We start from the raw sequence: 18,604 nt of genomic DNA, 5'->3' as shown, positions 1-18,604 counted from the left end.
TTGAAGGGACTCGGGGGTGTGGTGCATCCGTTAACTTGAAGAGCAAAAGGCAGGCTGGTGTGGCCCAGAGGAGAATGCCTGAGTGGCTGAGAAGTTGGTCATGTTCGGAGCTAACGCCTATCTGACGCAGGTAAGGCTCCCTCCTGCTGGAAGGAGGCAGCAAAGCGACTCAGAACCTTGGCAGCAACGAAGGGTCCTGTGGCACCTTATAGACTAACGGAAAAGTTTAGAGCATGAGCTTTCGTGAGTTAACTCACTTCTTCAGATGCTCCTCTGATACCCCTCTGATACTTCAGAACCTTGGGTGTCCCAACATGCATCACAAAGCCACTTAAAATTAGTTTGCTTGATATCTCAGCTAACAGGATTGTTCTTTCCCATAGTACTACACCGACTCACTGCTCTCTCAGACTGGCTTCTAGGAATTTAATTAAAATCATAGCTGAAGACAACAATGATCAGATGACACAAGAGGTTCCTTCAATAATTAATAAAAAGAAAGTGATTTTGGATTTCTGACCATTGATCCAAAGGTTCTGATGTACCTCAGTTTACCAGAGAGGATGTGGAGATACAAGTTCAACGTTCTATTTAGCTCCACATCAGTGAGTGTCCAGCAGGTACAAGAATGCTGAAACTATGTCATAAAATATGTATTCTAAAAACATTCACTACTAAGAAAAACAAAAATCCCATCTGATCCAGAAGTCTTCAAGTTATGTTCAAAGCACATAATGCACTGAAATATTCTTCAGCTCAGTGTGCATCATACCTTGCAGTTGCAGCAACAGGCAGTTTAAATGATACATCTGAATTGATCAAATGCCTATGTGACTAAGACTCACGACAGATAAGTGCAGACTCATGGTAAGAGGTTCTGTCTGCTGAAATGGTATGACTACTACCAAATATTTACAAACGGGAAATACTATAATAACTTTTATTTGATTTAACTGGGTAAGATAATCACTCAACGAGGGGAGCATCAGCACCACTTTTTCCCATTGATTCAACAGTATTTATAATCTTGATCTTCTAAAAGCCTCAGTACAAAGGGTTTGTTTGGCCTTCTTTTCTGAGGGAGAGAATAGACAGTGCAAGTGTTTATAGACCTCCTGCCAAGACCTTTTTAGCAGTGAAATAGACTGCAAAGTATACTCCTGCTTCAGTAAACTAAACAAGTCTACTTCAATACTGGAGCAGGTATTTTTAAAACTACAGGACTCTTTAAAAATTCTGTATGAAATCAGTGAGATTAAATTAGTTGTCTATTAGCGAGGGCTATGTCCACACAGCCAAGTTCTCAAAATAACAGCACTTATTTCAAAATAACTTGGACAGCATCTGAACGACGCATGCGCTACAGCAGGTGCATTATGCTGAGTCTGGTAAACCTCATTTCCTGAGGAATGATACCTATTTTGAAACAGGCCACAATGGGCTCCAATGGCACTATTCTGAAATAGTGCTATGGACCTAGAAATGCTGTTTCAAAATAGCTGGGTGCTACTTCAAAATGCCTTCTGTGTGTGGTTTTGAAATATCTTATTTCAAAACAGGGCTGCCGTGTAGATGTAGTCTAGAAGATTTACCCAGCATTGATTGGAGCCTACAGGGCAGGGGCCTGGGTGTGTGTTGGTGGGGTGTAAGAGTCAAGGTTGGGAGACAAGAAGGGCTCAGGATAGGGGGTTAGGTGTGGGATGCGGGTGCAGGAGCCAGACAGGACCATGTTGGCTGGGGATTGGCTTCCTGGGGCTGGTCAGGGCAGCAGGGGCTCTGCTGCCTGGGCAGAAGCTCACTGGGGCTGCCCAGGGTGGCAAGGGCTGCACTGCCCAGGGCTGGCCACAGCAGATGGAAAGCTTATGTCCGCCCTTGCCCCACGCAGGTTAAATGTGGTTTCAGCTGTCCCAGTCCCCATCTCTGGGCCCTGTGGTCATTACACCATATAACTATACCTGCCAACAGCCCCCTCCCTTTCTGTGTTATGAAAAACAAATCTCATTCCAAGCACATCACATTGACCTGGCACAAGCAAACTCTTACCTTGCTTTAGGTTGTAAGACGAAGTTGCATACCAAACGTGATGGTCCTAGCTCTTACCTTTCAGGAGGAGTTCTTGAACGGATGGACAAACAGACTCGCTCCTCCCTCCCTCACACACTCTCAAATACACACACACACACAACCCCCTTAACTCTTACTCCAGTTTTCTAATTAAAATGCTCTATAAAGCATATAAGGAAATAAAGTTCTTTGCCTGTATGTCACTAAGGAATGCTCTGTAAAAATGGACACAACACACCATAAAAAGACACTGGCCCAGAACCCCAGCAGACGTAAGCTCCTTTGATTTTAATGGTGTTACAGCCCTTTAATTAGCTGAAAAGCGACCCACCCTTTACAGGAATGCTAAAATTGAGCCTGACCCTGCAGACTGCTACATACTCTACTCCTACACTGAATTAGTTTTTTTTCCTCTGAATGTGGCACTTAGCCCCCCTTGACAAATATCCAATCAACACTCAGGTTATGTTAACATAATTTCCCCATCTTTGATATTCATAGTGATCCCAGGCAACCCACTTACTTACTGCAAGTGTCTATTAAGTTATTTTTCTCCCCCCCTTCCCCACTTCTGTCCTATCTAGCTGATTCATCAGTTTTTATTTCATGTTTTTCTTTCTTTCTATTAAATCCTCTTTGTCTCAGGCATCATTGATCAGAATTTTCCAGATCTGAAGAAGTGGTTCTGTCCCATGAAAGCTCATCCCCTAATAAATTATTCTGTTCTTCTTTAAAGTGTTGCAGGACTGCTTTTTTGTTCCATCTTGTGGTTGAGCTAGCTCGTCTCTTTTGAAATCCTAGTCCACCTGATATTAATTTGCCTTCAATTCCAGTGGGGCCGGGACCACATCCCCAGTTTTGATACAAAGATGTCAAATGACAGAGAACCGACCAGCTGCCTAGTTCAGTTGTGCCAAGGGACACTCTCGCTGTTAAAAATTTGCCAGTTACCGCCAGCCTGATTTTATCTAGCTTCTGCTCTCACTTCCAACCACCAGATCTTGTTCAGCCTTTGTCTGCTCGATTGAAGAGCCCTCAACAATCAGAAACCTACTCCACCTGTAGGTGCTTCTAGACCATGATCAAGTCACCCCCTCCTCGCTTTCTCTTGGTAATGCTAAATAGATTCAGATACCACTTCGGTGAGGTCCATTAGCTCTCACCCACAGATGAGTGGTCAGTTTACCATGTATAACAATGGTAGGTGGGTCCCTGAGAAAGCTTACTTCAGACCAAGGGGTTTTGCTGGATGCTTAGACCAGAATGCCAGCCCTGAATAGGACGGAGATTAGAAGGGGCTTTGGAGGCCTCAGCACTAGATGGCTTTGTTCAAATTGAGGGAACTCACTGTTAAAGAAGTATGGGAACAGAGTGAAGAGCTGCTGTTTAAGTTCTGTATTAGAGTTGCAACCTACCCAGCTACGTTAAAAATAGATAGGAGTTTGTCCTCATTGATGCTTGCCCGCAACTTCAAAAACCACAATTAAAGTAGGGCCGTGGGAATGCAGCTTATAAAGCTAAAAGGTCTCCTTTTCACTTAACAAAAGAATTATAGTGATGAGGTAGAAGTGGAGGAGGACTAAAGCAGAGAATTACAGGGAACAGATGATTGGTGGATTCAGTGGCACTGTGAGACAGGGTCTGTTTTTTTCGCACTTGAACCTGTCCTGTCTATCGAACTCAGAAGAGTCTGATTCAGGGCGAGGAGCCTCTGGGTAAGTGACGTTACAAAGACAGCAGCCCACAGCAGGGCACATTTTTGATTGGCTCATTTGTACAAGTGCTAGAAGTGGCAGAGCACCAAGGGGGGCAGGGTTGCTGTCTTCAGGGACTCCGCAAGCCTCTGCTAAAGGCTTCTGTTGGAGGTGGGGGTTGCTGCCTTATTTCTTCCACCACAACAGGACACTTCCCGTGCCAGTCAGCGATTACTTCAGCAGGTGCCATTGTTCCACACAGGCTAACAAGCAGATGGGCACAGGCAGCTTCATAACCCCAACAGCAGCTGTGCGCTCTCTGCTCATTCCCAGCAAAAATCACCCAGTCCAGTGGAAAATGGCGCCAGTGTTCATCCCATTTCCCTATACTCCTAGACCCCCTCAGCCCATGCCTACAACAGCTCCTCACCTTTCCCCACCTCACAAGCCGCACGCACCGTGGCTGCCTCCGTGATGGGCACCGGGCTCTCCCGAGCCCAAAGTGGAAGTGAGAACACAGCGAGGAGACTGGAGAGGGAGTTCTGTATCGACAGCTTCAATTCCCATTGTGAATATACCAAGTGGCATCAGTGTGTTGTGTCTGCAGCAGCTGCCACTGCAGCCTTCTGGCTCTGTCCCTCTGCACCAAGATGAAGAGGAGAAAAAAAGAGGACACAGGACAACTGTTCCAGCAGATCTTGCAAGCCAGTGCGGCTCCAGAGAACAAGCACAGGACATGGAGGATCACCCTTGCAGCCAGCATGGGCAAGGACAGAGTGGAGAGGAGAACGGCACAGGGAAAGGAGAAGCCTGTGTGGCAGGAGATGCCTGTGCTTCTCAGATGACAGAGATTCCGCAGACTCTGGTGGACCTGAAAGTTCAACAATCCTTCACTTGCCTCTCTCTGCAGCCCATCAAGAACTCTCTCGGGACCTCCCTATTCCCCTCCTGGTCAACAATCCTTCAGATATTTGGTGCACTGCCCTGACACCAGTTTTCCCTGTAAGCTGAGCACTTGGGCTGCCACCCAGCAGAGATTCAAGGGCCACCCTGCTGATTAGCAGAGTGGCCACAGTCACGCCCAGCCAGCAGCGTTTGTTTATATGGGTGGTGCACAAACATATATGCCTTGGTGCACATAACATTTATTCCACTCACAGATGGAAAAAAAATTGAGGGAGCACTGTCTGCCATTCCATCCATAGTGACGTTAAAGATAATCACAGCTTCACATACACCAACCCTGGCTTTCACAGGCCTGTGCATGTGTACCAGAAACGGAAACAACTGTTCTTTTCCCTTTCATAAGTTTTGTTTCCTAAAATGATTAAATTCTAAATGTTTTTAATTGCCTGGTTCATATTAGAGAATAAAATTATATTGTTTGCAACACATCCTTATTAGTTCACAACAAAGGTGGGCTGATACCACACAGGTGTAAAAGTGACCTATTTCCTAGAGCTGCACTGAATCTATAGCATCACTCACAAACAATATGAACAGGTGCATGGAGATTGCTATATTCCTACAAACATAGCAATTATAAGATTCATACCAGGCCACAAAAGAGTGAGGTCAGGCACAGCACACTACTGCCAATGCCAACTATTCTGCCTCACTTAAAACGGTCTTTCAAAAGACGACTTCCTGCAGCAAAGAGCTCTTCCCTGACCTCCTCTGATAGCAAAAATCTTGCTTTCATTTGAGCACAGAGGGGCACTAAAAAGTAATAGAACTGCAAGATTCCTACAGTATTCGTGTATATTTCCATGGCCCCAAAACTCTAAAGAAGGGCACATATGATCATTTTGTTACAGGCAGAAGTTTACTTCCTGCTCAGAATGCTACAAAAGTACAATTTTTGTGTAATTCTGAAACACCTGGAGAGTCTGCAGAGATTCTGCAAAGCTGCCTAAGGGTATTTCGGCACATTCTATGGTATTTGTCAGAAGCAGATGAATGACTCAAGAAAAAACTTGAGACCACTGGTCCTGAGTCACTGAAGCATATATGAAACGCTCACCCATTAATTTCTAAGGAGCTGTATGCACCTAAATCTTCAAGGCAACTTTAAAAAAAAAACTGCCACCATCCAAATTTAAACACAATTCAGTTAGGGCTGACTGATTACAAATGATAGCCAAGCTATAAATCAAAGACCACAGTGCACTTTGCTCAGGGGAACCTTATAAACAATTACTACAAGAATTAGACAATTAAATTAAAAGACAACTTGCAGTCTTATAAAATTGTTACTTTTAAATGGTTTAAAATTAAGGCCACATCCCACAATGGACAGATTCCCATCTTGTCTATATCTGGTTGCAGGATCAAAACACAGGTGAACTTGTCTCTAGAAGTCTGGTCAAAATGTGCATGCATTTTTTTCCCCACAGGACAGCTTTGTCCTCCAGATCAAGCTATTCAGAGGAAAAGGAAGCCAGACACCTGTTCAGTGTGGTATTTGAAGAATTCTACAAACAAATAATGTATGTCTTATGCTGGCTGGACAAGAGAAATACTCCAAAAATCTCAAGCTTCTTTTTTTTTTAAGCTAGTTTCTGCCTCTGGCTAGCACAGGAATGGGAGCAGAGCCATATTATAATACTATTTTGCCAGCTTCTCCATCTTCAAACAAGCAACATCAAAGCAACAGAATTCAACTGATCAAGAATTACGATTAATGATTAATGGATAGGTAACCTGTATCTTGAGTTATTCTCTGTTTTCCCAATGCACATAAGGACTATTCTTAAAGACAAGCTATCGCCACTATGACAGAACCTTTCACATCCAGAATTTATTTTCACCATCTACAGTGTTTGATTTTCTTAGTTGTGAATCTCATTAGGCAGGGCAAGGGTGAAGAATGCTGTCCCAAGGTTCAATAGGTGTCCAAGAGACAACAGTCCTTGAAATGACAACACCATCCTTTATAGATCCTCTTCTTGTGGATAGGGTTTTGGGGTTGCAAATACAACAGAGCAAAGCTCCTGAGATCAAGGGCAGACTCCAAGGGTATCTCCCCATTGCAAAACAAAAACAGTAGCGCAGACTTTGCTGCTAGGGTTCTGAAGCCGCTCTCCCTCGCTGAGTCTCAGACCCTGAGCTCCAGCCCAAGTGGAAGTGTCTATTCCGATATTCTGAGACCTGGAATATGAACTCCAAGAGCTGCAAATAGTGGACCCAGGCTGGCAGACATGCTGCTACTGGGTAGGCGGGTGACTGGCGGGTACCTGTTTGTTCCCTCGAAAATGGAAGGAGGCAGAGCCCAGAACAATGAGGACTGCACTGGAATAAGTCCAACACTTGAAAGTCACAGGTGCTGTACTGGCCTTTTTGGAGTTCACCTGCAAATGGACAAGTCACTTCCCAAGTGCCTACGTTCATGATTGGGGTTCCCTAAAAACCCAGGTTCCCTTGTAACTGATGATTATCTGCTGGCAGCAGCCTTACAAAAAAAGTTCAGTAGATCACTGCCACTACTCGCACTTTGTTCTGAGGTTATTTTTTGGGGTAGTACCCAGAGACCCTGATCACAGACCTGACTATTGTGATAGGACTTTACATCCATCAGCCTGTGCCCGAGGGGAAAAAAAAATTTACAATCTAAGAAATTAAGAGCTAGAGCCACTTTCTAGCTTAGTGAGGTATTCCCCTTTCTTTTCCACCTTTGCCAAGGCCATCCATTAGCCCGGACTTTATGCTTATCCCTTGATTCTTCCCATTCAAAATTGCTGGGACTCCAGTGTACACATCACCCAGCAACAGAGGTGGCAAATCACATTCTCCCTGTTCCTCTTTCTCACAGTAATTCTTAACGGAATAATCCCCTGGAGTTGTAAACTGGGCATCAGGTTATGCATAACTGTTTAACCTTTTGTGCATCTTACTCATCATCATCTTTAGGGGTCAAGGCTTTGAAACATATAGTTTTAATTCATATGGAAAAGTACTGAATCCATGCCCTTATCTTCTTAGCAAAAAAAAAAAAAAGACCTTGTTTTTATGTCAGTGCTCTGGGAAAGGAAGGGGGATATTTGCTGGCATGTCTGGACTCTGGTTTAACTGAGAAGAAGGGAACAGATCTGACACTAACAGAATCTTGTTCTTTTTTCACCTTCACACCATCCGTGGAGTATGTGCGTCCAAACTGCAACCAAACAAACTCGGCGACTGTTAGCACCATCTTGTACATTTTCCTCATCTCCCTTTACAACGTCTCTTCTTTCCCTTGCCCTAAAACTAGCCATGCTGTATTAATCAAGCACAAAAGTACTTTAATGTGATTTTGCTATTCTTAGGAAAGTTGGCTCTCTTAATATTTGGTGTCTCTTTTTAAATAGAGATATCAGATGAGCACCCTTAAAGATAAACATCAATCTGTACCTCAGAAGCTGATTTTACAGAGATGTGTATTATCTTGTACAGGCAGAACAGGAAATACCACTGTTACCAGGGGAAATTGAACTACCACTGGCATAGATGCAATTTATTTTTGCACCAACTGCACAGTATCTCCAGGAAAACACTACAGAAGTCAGACATACAGAATTTTTCCTTTGATGTATCTACCCTTTCTTTCAATGCTTTTTAGGGGTGGGAACACGTGCATGCACACACCTCAATCTCAGTTTACAGTAGGGTTACCATATTAAAAAAAAAGAAGACACCCCTGAGAAGGAGTGTATCTGTATCAGTATCTACCAAATCACACTGTATTGATAAATAAAACAACAAGAAGTCCTGTGGCACCTTAGAGACTAACAGATATTTTGGAGCATAAGCTTTCATGGGCAAAGACCCGCTTCATCAGATGAAGTTGATCTTCGCCCACAAAAGCTTATGCTCCAAAATATCTGTTAGCCATGTTGGTCTGTATCTTCAAAAACAACAAGAAGTCCTGTGGCACCTTATAGACTCACTCTGACACCATATTGATTAGTTACAGTATATATATTGCATTAATACAACACGAGTTGGTACATACTGATAGAGACACATTACCCTCTCAAGGGTGCCCTCTTTTTTGAAAGGTCAAATATGACAACCCTAGATTATAGCATACCTGATTTTTATCTTTTTAAAGGTTGAACAGCAAAGAGATACGTGTCTGACTGAGGCTTTAATGTCAGACGTATACAACTCTTTCTAGATTTAAACAATGGGGTTTTGACAAATTTGTCCAAACTGTAAGACCAGTTGCACATATGCATGTTAATTGGCATTAATTACATGTAATGACACCAAGCAATGTGTTTGCTTACTGCAGTACAGAAGAGGATGAGAATATTTTCAGATAAGTCAAAAATGCTAGTGAGTTTATAACTACTAAACCTCTCAACTTTCTTGAAGATAGCAGCCTGAAATGTTATGGTTCACAACCTGCTGTGAAAAGTTTGTCTCTTAGAAAATCTCTCAATGGTTGTTAGGTGTTTAAGCAAGGACAGATCTACTCTACCCCAGAAGATCAACCTGCTGAAGGTCAATCTTCCAGGGCTCGGTTTTGCGCATCTATTCAAGATGCACAATATCAACCTCTCGGGGTCACAGTGGACCCTTGCCCTCCTCAAGAGATGTGAGAAGTAAGAGGATGATGGGAGAAACTTTCCCATCAACCTTCCTCATTATGGACAGCCAAGTTAGCTGAGTGCAGATACATTGATTTTAGCTACACATTTGCCATAGCTAGAATTGCATATCTGTGGTCAACTTTCATATATCACTATGGACATTGCCCAAGGCTCCTTTTCCTTCTTTGAATTTCCAACCATAAGTTGTAAAGATTCACCTTGAAATAGCTTAACCAAATACTTAACCAGAATTTCAGTTTTAACTAATCTTCCAGTATGAGGCTGCCTATCCCCCACCGTTGGTTTTATTTTTTTTCCATTCAGTTACAGGTTTAACCTCTCTAGTCCAGCACACTCTGGTCCAGCATGATTTTAGTTAGCTGGATGTCCACTTAAAGTGTGTATATGCCCAAGTTTCCCACAGTCCCATAAAGTTTGTTTCCAGCCACCAGTCCTGGCTTGCAGTGTTCTGTGCTGTTATTTAGCTCTAATTTACCCCTAAATGTCTTCTAAGAGCAGAGTAAGTAGTGGAAGTGTTGGTCACGCTGATAGACAATATTGCCCTCTCATGGTTTAGCAAATTCTCTGGTTCAGCACCAGTCAGGTTGTGAGGGTGTCAGCTGAAGGGAGTTCAACCTGTACTTAGAAGATCTATTTGAGAGTTTGATATATAAAAAGGTGACGTGAGCTAAGCTATTCCTATTCCCGGAGAACAAGTCCTAGAGAAAAATTATGATGAAAAACATAAGCGAAGCACACTGAGTGAAGTCTGTGACTTTTTGCTACTTGCAATTGAAACCTGGTGTTCTAACATAGCAGAGGTTGAAGTTATGACTGCAATGATACCAACAGTACAATTTCCAATGACTTTATTAAGGCTACAATTTATACACACCAATGACTCCAGAAGCAAAAAACACATCCCAGCATTTCGGGGTATCTGAATTACGCACATTGTGGACGTGGCCATATTAAGCATAGGACAAAGGATGGTTCAAGTACACCTTGGCAAGCTATACATCTTGACTTTTGTCCCTCCCTTCTAGGTAGTGCCATAATCAGCAGATATAAAATCAAGGGAGCAAGAAGCCACAAGAAGAAGGCGAGAAAATACTCACCGACTTCCTAGTCCTTGAAAACATCTTAGCTCAACAGATGAAAAGATACTACATGGAAGAGCTAGAGCGATCTTTTCCTGAGCCCAAAGAGACAGGATTTGAAAGGGTCCTTTCGAATGGTGTAAGCCATGAGTGTTTTTAAGCAATGTATGTTCAGTTTATGCATACATGTATCTATCACCCATTAGCTACCTTCAATATTCAGCCACATCTTCCTGAAAATAGGGTGGGGCCAAAAGAGACAAGAAGATCAAGTCCCAGTATAATGCTGGCAGGCAGAATCAAATCAGGGACCTCTCAAGCCTTTACCACGTGAGCTAAAAGACAGCTGGCTTGTAGTTCATGCAGTCAAGGCTCATGCTCATTTCTCCCTGTAAGATGAGCATGTGGGCAGCCACCCAGGAGAGAGATTCAGGTGCTGCCCAGATGATGAGCAGAGCCTCCACAGCCACCCACAGCCAGCAGAATGTCTTTCTATTGGTGGTGCACATCCACCTGTGTCTTGGTACGTGTAACAAAATTCATTCCGCACATGGATGGGACAATTTGGAAGAAAACCTGTTCATGCGCTAAGTTCCAGAGGTCCCAGCTTCAGTTCCCCACACAGATGACCAAGGTCTGTTGGCGTTACATCAACAGAGTGATTTCTACATTGTGACTTGTGAAGAGTATGCATATTTTGAATACTCACGTGCAAAATAGCTTAGCCATCAGGGGCCAGGCAACCAGATAAAAATCAGCTCCCTTAAGAAATGAGTCCATAATCATTCATTCCATTATTCTGTTTGGCCAGGCATACCCTCCCCCTCCAACCTGAAAATAATGCTCCCAGTCTATGAGAAGGGCTGGTGACTCTGAAATTAAAATCACAAAGCGCATGCACAGCCTGGTATTATTTCTACAAACAGCCCCAGTCATCACCAAAAGATTATTGTATTTACACCAACAACAAAAATTAGGATGAGCAAGAGAAGTAAACTCTTCTCCATTTAAGCCTCATTCAAAAAACACTTCCATAATTTTGCAACAAAGATAAATCAAAGTAGTCACTGCAGTGGTCGTCCCTGAACAGAAACATTTTAAATAAGGAAACCGTTAGGCTTGTTTTCAAAACCTTTCTGAGTTGTCATGAATTATTAACCAGACAAAATCTCTTGTGTTGCCCTTTGTAGATATTTGATTTCCCAGTTTCAAAATCAAACTGACACTTATGTCTCTTGTATAAATATCCAACCTTTTAAAAAATGCCCTGGGCATTATACTTTCCTTTTTTTTTCCCCCATGAATATGGCAACAACAATTCTATAAATAGCCATTTTACAGAACTGCCTTAAGACATTGCTTTTACAGACAATGGTAGGAAAATGAAGGGAATGTCATTATGCCAAACCTCTTAACAAATTGAATAAACTTTCCAATCTGCAGCACACAAGCAACTAAATTATTCTCATATTTTGTTTTGTAAAAGGCAACAGATACAAGTTAAGTGTACTTTATAACAAGGTGCTACTACACCCCATCTTCAGGGACATAAGGAACTAATTTCTTCACAGCTCTATGTTCTTCTACTGAATCGCTGTGACAGTACACTCACAAGAGGAAAAAAAAACCTGATTCACCATTCCGTAGCTCCACTTTCACTCTGATGTAATGCCACTGAGTCTGTCTGGTGGAAACAGGATGGTACTGATTTCAGTGAAGTGACATGGGTGTAAAACAGGAGCAGAGCAGCACGATATAGGTCTTCCCAACCAGTGTACAGGAACTTATTTAAAGAAAGAGACTGAGTGTCCAATTAGGATTAGTACAAACTCAGAAATGCAGACCCACATCCTCGGTTACAGGTGAGAAGCACAGAGTAACTCAGCAGGGAGGGTTAAACAAACTGCCTTAAATGTCTCCAATCCTGGAGGAACTAAACACCAATGAAAAACTCTTATAGACCTGAGTGGAGTTAAAATTTCACCCACGCTTTGTCCTGAGATGTAAGTTGGAACAATGTTATTATGCCAGTAGTAGCCAATGTTTACAGAGGGGCCACTAAGGTATCTGAGAATTGTCAGTCATTCTCTTCCCGGCTGTGTCTACACGTGCCCCAAACTTCGAAATGGCCATGCAAATGGCCATTTCGAAGTTTACTAATGAAGCGCTGAAATGCATATTCAGCGCTTCATTAGCATGCGGGCGGCAGCGGCGCTTCGAAATTGACGAGCCTTGCAGCCGCGCGGTGCGTCCAGATGGGGCTCCTTTTCGAAAGGGCCCCGCCTACTTCGAAGTCCCCTTATTCCCATGAGCTCATGGGAATAAGGGGACTTCGAAGAAGGTGCCGTCCTTTCGAAAAGGAGCCCCGTCTGGACGCGCCGCGCAGCGGCAAGGCTCGTCAATTTCGAAGCGCCGCTGCCGCCCGCATGCTAATGAAGCGCTGAATATGCATTTCAGCGCTTCATTAGTAAACTTCGAAATGGCCATTTGCATGGCCATTTCGAAGTTTGGGGCACGTGTAGACACAGCCCCCCAGACACAGATCCTGTGCAGCAGGGTCTGGGGAGGAGGCATTATCCAGAGCTGTGGTGCTCCGTAGGCATCCTCTATGACAGAGCAAGAGGACTAACCTTCAGGCAGCAGCTAGTAAGCTTGACAATCGATACCAAAAAGCTGTTTCTTCTCTTACCTTATTCTGCTCTGTCCAGTAAAAGAAAAATCCATGTGGATCCGTTTTAAGAACAATTGGCGTCACAACAGTGGAATCCTAGAAACAAAGGGTAAACCAGATGAGCATTAAACTGGCAAGTAGATGATACAATACCATTCACTTTATGTTCACTGTTAACAAACAACAGTCATAAAAGCCACCATGCAGGTACTAACCATAGAATATCACACAATTTAAAACCATGTCCTAACTCTCCATTTTTAGTCATATTGGCTACGTCTACACTAGCCAAAAATTTCGAAACTGCCACGAGAATGGCCATTTTGAAGTTTACTAATGAAGCGCTGAATTACATATTCAGCGCCTCATTAGCATGTGGGCGGCCATGGCACTTCGAAATTGACGCGGCTCATCCAGACAGGGCTCCTGTTCGAAAGGATCCCGGCTACTTCAAAGTCTCCTTATTCCCATCTGCTCATAGGAATAAGGGGACTTCGAAATTGACGCGGCTCGCTGCCGCGCGGCTCGCCCAGACAGGGCTCCTTTTCAAAAGAACCCAGCTACTTCGAAGTCCCCTTATTCCATGAGCAGATGGGAATAAGGAGACTTTGAAGTAGCCAGGATCCTTTCAAAAAGGAGCCCTGTCTGGACGAGCCGCATGGCAGTGAGCCGCGTCAATTTCGAAGTGCCGCGGCCGTCCGCATGGTAATGAGGCGCTGAATATGTATTTCAGTGCTTCATTAGTAAACTTTGAAATGGCCATTCACATGGCAATTTCGAAGTTTTTGGCTAGTGTAGACACAGCCATTGTGGCCAGGTCCTTGGTGGCTGGGTAGCCTAGTGGCTAGATCCGGAATTAAGCTGGCCAAATCAGAGGAGCACTGCCTCTCTCTCCACCCCGTGCCTCTGACCCTCTGACCCAGGAACACTGAACCACTCACTAGTTAGTCCTTAAGTCTGGGGGTGTGGCCCCAACAGTACAGATTCCCCTTAACCAGGGTCTCTCAATGTGTGTTCTCCTTTTCCCAGAGGGGTAAGGTGCAGGGCTTACTTGCTCCCATGGATGATGAGCACAAAGGCTGCAGTTCCTCTGCTGGATCTGCTTCTGCCTCCCTGCTAATCAGCCCCAAACTGGGCCAGGCTCCTTCCTTTTCTCCTGCCTCCAGGCCTGGCATTCATTGCAGGTAAAGTGGGATGGAGGTAGGTGGGCCCAGAGGCTTGCTTTAAGACACTGAACACTGGGCTTTCCTTCCTTCTCCCACCCCACCCCCCGCATACATTTTAAGGAATTTAAAGGATTTCACATTCTACAATCCGTATGTGTGCGCAAGAGAGATAATTTGCCCAATAATGCTCAGTTGTACCTATTCAATTTTGGAATTAACCTTGTCCTTTATGATTTCCATTTAAAATTCTTCCTACTTTTGTCTAGTATGCATATATGCTGTTTTTATAACAATGTTTTTTCTGAGTACAGTTAAAAATTCAATTGTAAAAGTCTATATGTGGGGCCATTTAAAGATTTTAAACACAACAATTGTCCGGAAAGCTGATGTATACTTCAACTAAACAGTTACAGCTTATGTAAAGCTTTGAAACTCAGCTGTCTCCAAGGCAACAATAAATAAGGCCAAATTCTACATACCCTTAGAAAATATGGCTCCGATTGATCCAAATTAAAATCAAATGTGCTGAACATTTAAAAAAAATGTAAAACATGATTTAATCAAGAAAGTTGTAGCTCTCTTTTATTTGAAAAACAAATGCACTACAAATACAATTTTAAAAAAAGATATTGTTTATTTGCCTTAAATACTTAGAATGGCCCCTATTACTGTAGTATCTGAGCACGTCACAATCTTTAAATATATTTATCCTCACAATACCTGCCTGACATGGGGCAGGACTATTATCCCCATTTTACAGATAGCAAAACTAGGCAAAGAAAGCTTAAATTACTTGCCCAAGGTCACACAAAGTCTGAGGCAAGGGAGAGACTTGAACCTCCATGTCCTAGTTCCTAAGAGAGGGTCCTCACCATTGGAGCATCCTTCCTCTTTGTAGAAAAACTTTTGAAGAGTGGGGATCCTGTCTGGACTGGAAAGGTGTTACATTTGCTGCAGAAAATACCATCTCAAGAAAAGTGGCCCAACATTGACTATCCCACCAAATTCCTTTGGTCTCAAGAAGAAAACCAGTGGCCCAGCCACCACGGACCATTGAATGAGAGCCAGATGGCAAGCTGATTTGCTGGGTCTTCCCACAGGGTGCACACACATGGTCTGCTTCCTGCAGCATTTATGTGAGAGCATGAAGTTTAGTGGTGGCAAAGTGGTCATGAGAGTCAGGGTAGGCCTCATTCAGGTGCCCTCCCCAGAGGCGAATTGCGCTTTGAACTGTCAGTCACCATTTTCCAATGACAGGTGGTGGAACAGCAGTTTCCCCGAGACGGCTGCCTGGCTCCTGCCTATAGCTGCCATGTCAGCCTTCTCTCCCTTGACATCCAACCTGGCAAGCATGAACTGTTCAGACAGGGCCACCCTTCTCATGCAGATCCAGTTTATCATTTGGTTTAACGAACGTCTGAAAGACTGTTTTTCTGATTCCTCACTCTACGGCCAGCCAGGGGGACAATGCAATACAAGTATAATCACCAACGGTCAGGCTTGAACCTGAGACCTCTGGAACTTAATGCAGGAGCCTCTACAGTTTGAGCTAAAAGCCAACTTGCTCTCAGCTAAGGTGGCAGGGAAGGCTCATTCTTTCTCTGTGTAAGAGGTCTAGATGCCACTAGATGGGACAGTGAATCACAACCTGTGAGTGTGTGGGTTACACAAGCACTAGCTCAGCAGCATTTATTCTGCTTTCTGGCAAACTGAACTGGGCTTGGACATCTCTGTGCTGTGCTGACTGATATGTATGCCACTCAGCTTCACTGCCAATTTCTTCCCCTTCCGAGGTGAAGGGATCAAGGGCAGTGTACAGAACTTAGTGCCCAATACACAATGGAAACAAAGCAGGCTGCTTGATTTAATTCCAAGTGACACCATCTACTTGAAGCCTAGTCAGCTTCAAAAAGAGAGAGAAAGAAAGAGTTGCACAGTTTCAAGCACTGCACTTTAGCGATCATTTGTATTGCATGGCGCCTAGAAGCACCACGTAGGGACTGGAACCTCCACTGCTAAGCCAGTCTCTGTCCCATAGAGGGTGTAGTCTGAACATAGCAGGAGTCAGCTGTGAAATAACCACAGTTGGTACAAGAAGCAGAAGTGGCAGTATGTCCATCATTTAGGTATTGTTACAGACATCATCACAATGAAGAGATATCCACCCTGACTACTCTTCCCAGTTTTAATATGGTTTTACAGTCTCTTTTTAAAAATAAATTTAAAAAAAAAATCTATCCCCATTGTTCTGTGGAAGGGGCATCCAGAGAGGTAAATTTTATTTCCTTTCAAAATGATAAAACTGCTTGTCAAATGCATAAAGAAAAAGCTCAGGAAAAACATTTTCAGTAGACTCGGTCAATTAGCTTAACCTTAACTGTCACTGATGTCAATAAAATAATAATATAAGGATTCAGAGAAGTGTGAACAGTGCCCTGTTAAAGAACTTTTCATCCCAGCATAAGAATATATATTTAAATGCGACCAAACTCAGTGTTTCTTGTGGCTATACAAGGAATGCAGAATCAAGCCCTCGATGAGGATTACCTAACAAAACTAATTGGCATGTGACATCATCTGCTTTAGGGACAAGATTACTCATGGGACAATTTACGCCAACTTTGCAAACCACATAAAGTGAGATTTGAACAACTTGAGTCCTGGTCAGGAGCACCTTACTGCAGGTAAAACATTAATTCAAAAGACTGCATGCAATGGAGTGAGACTGTAGCTCTTAGAAAAGATGACTATGTCCTTACTCTGCAAGTATTACCGTTCAACTCAAAAAAGCACAGCACAGGACAAAAATAGTGCAAATGAAAGATCAGGGGAAAACATTCAGGGAAAGAAGCTACAGAATGGTGGTGAACAGTGGGCAAAATATGTTTGGCTAGCATTCTCTTAAATTAAAAAAAAATTCTCTCCAAAGTTTTAAGTCATAGAACACAATCAGTGAAATGTGTCTTGTAAGTTACATTAGGACATTCAGGCTACGTCTACACGTGCACCCAACTTCGAAATAGCTTATTTCGATGTTGCGACATCGAAATAGGCTATTTCGATGAATAACGTCTACACGTCCTCCAGGGCTGGCAACGTCGATGTTCAACTTCAACGTTGCTCAGCCCAACATCGAAATAGGCACAACGAGGGAACGTCTACACGGCAAAGTAGCACACATCGAAATAAGGGAGCCAGGCACAGCTGCAGACAGGGTCACGGGGCGGACTCAACAGCAAGCCGCTCCCTTAAAGGGCCCCTCCCAGACACACTTTCATTAAACAGTGCAAGATACACAGAGCCAACAACTAGTTGCAGACCCTGTATATGCAGCACGGACCCCCAGCTGCAGCAGCAGCAGCCAGAAGCCCTGGGCTAAGGGCTGCTGCCCACGGTGACCACAGAGCCCCGCAAGGGCTGGAGAGAGAGTATCTCTCAACCCCGCAGCTGATGGCCGCCATGGAGGACCCCGCTATTTCGATGTTGCGGGACGCAGATCGTCTACACGTCCCTACTTCGATGTTGAACGTCGAAGTAGGGCGCTATTCCCATCCGCTCATGGGGTTAGCGACTTCGACGTCTCGCCGCCTAACGTCGATTTCAACTTCGAAATAGCGCCCAACACGTGTAGACGTGACGGGCGCTATTTCGAAGTTACTGCCGCTACTTCGAAGTAGCGTGCACGTGTAGACGCAGCCCCAGAGCCCTGAAGCAAATATATATTGAAAAATCAACCAAAAGGACAGCTTGATTCACTAAAAAACTAGTGGTACTGTGTATCAGCAAAAGGTGTCACAATCATTTGCTTTGGTTCAGCACCACACTTAGGCATCTGCTTAATTTTAAATTTCAACAAAACTTGGTTTTATGCTTCAGTGTTTTGCTGAATAAAGGTAGGCTTAAGCACACATTGGCTTGTTTTCCTGAACTGTGGTCTTCCTGTGACAAAGGGATCCGACTTGGTTGCTTGTTTTAGACGCAATGGAAAATAACTGTTTGCCAAACAAACCTAATGAAGAAGAGACTGAGCGGATGTCAGTATCCGGAAAAAGTGCTACAGAAGTGTTCTGAAATCTGTGCCGTTCAAAAAGAAATGATTCACATCACATAACTGCTTTTCCTCAGCCCACCTCCAGATATTTTTTGTGCTGTCTGTACATAAACTGACAGCACAGGAAAAGAGACTCAAGTTGCTTCTCCAGAGGATGAGGTACATAGGACATTTGGAGGGGGCGGAAGTGTTGGGAAAGACAGGCATAAAGAGATTATGTCTAAAATTAATCTGTTTTGTAAGTTAAATCATTTGAAATCAACAGCTTAAATCCAAAAGCTGTTT

At 43.6% G+C, this 18,604-nt stretch overlaps 1 protein-coding gene across 5 annotated transcripts in view; it reads right to left on the bottom strand.

Annotated features, from left to right (window-relative positions):
• The window catches only part of PLCB1 (phospholipase C beta 1), a 746,723-nt gene that overhangs the window by 709,513 nt on the left and 18,606 nt on the right, over positions 1–18,604 (bottom strand). For all 5 annotated transcript variants that reach the window (XR_012644898.1, XM_074989347.1, XM_074989348.1 and 2 more), the window contains exon 2: positions 13,121–13,198. Coding sequence is in view for 4 of the 5 variants with exons in the window: in XM_074989347.1 (XP_074845448.1) it covers positions 13,121–13,198 (78 nt within the window). In the remaining variant the exon portion in view is untranslated. The remainder of the gene's footprint in view (positions 1–13,120; positions 13,199–18,604) is intronic.

This window comes from Carettochelys insculpta, chromosome 3 (assembly GCF_033958435.1).
Source record: "Carettochelys insculpta isolate YL-2023 chromosome 3, ASM3395843v1, whole genome shotgun sequence".
Classification (NCBI taxonomy): domain Eukaryota; kingdom Metazoa; phylum Chordata; order Testudines; family Carettochelyidae; genus Carettochelys; species Carettochelys insculpta.
This window is presented reverse-complemented; position numbering and strand designations above follow the sequence as displayed.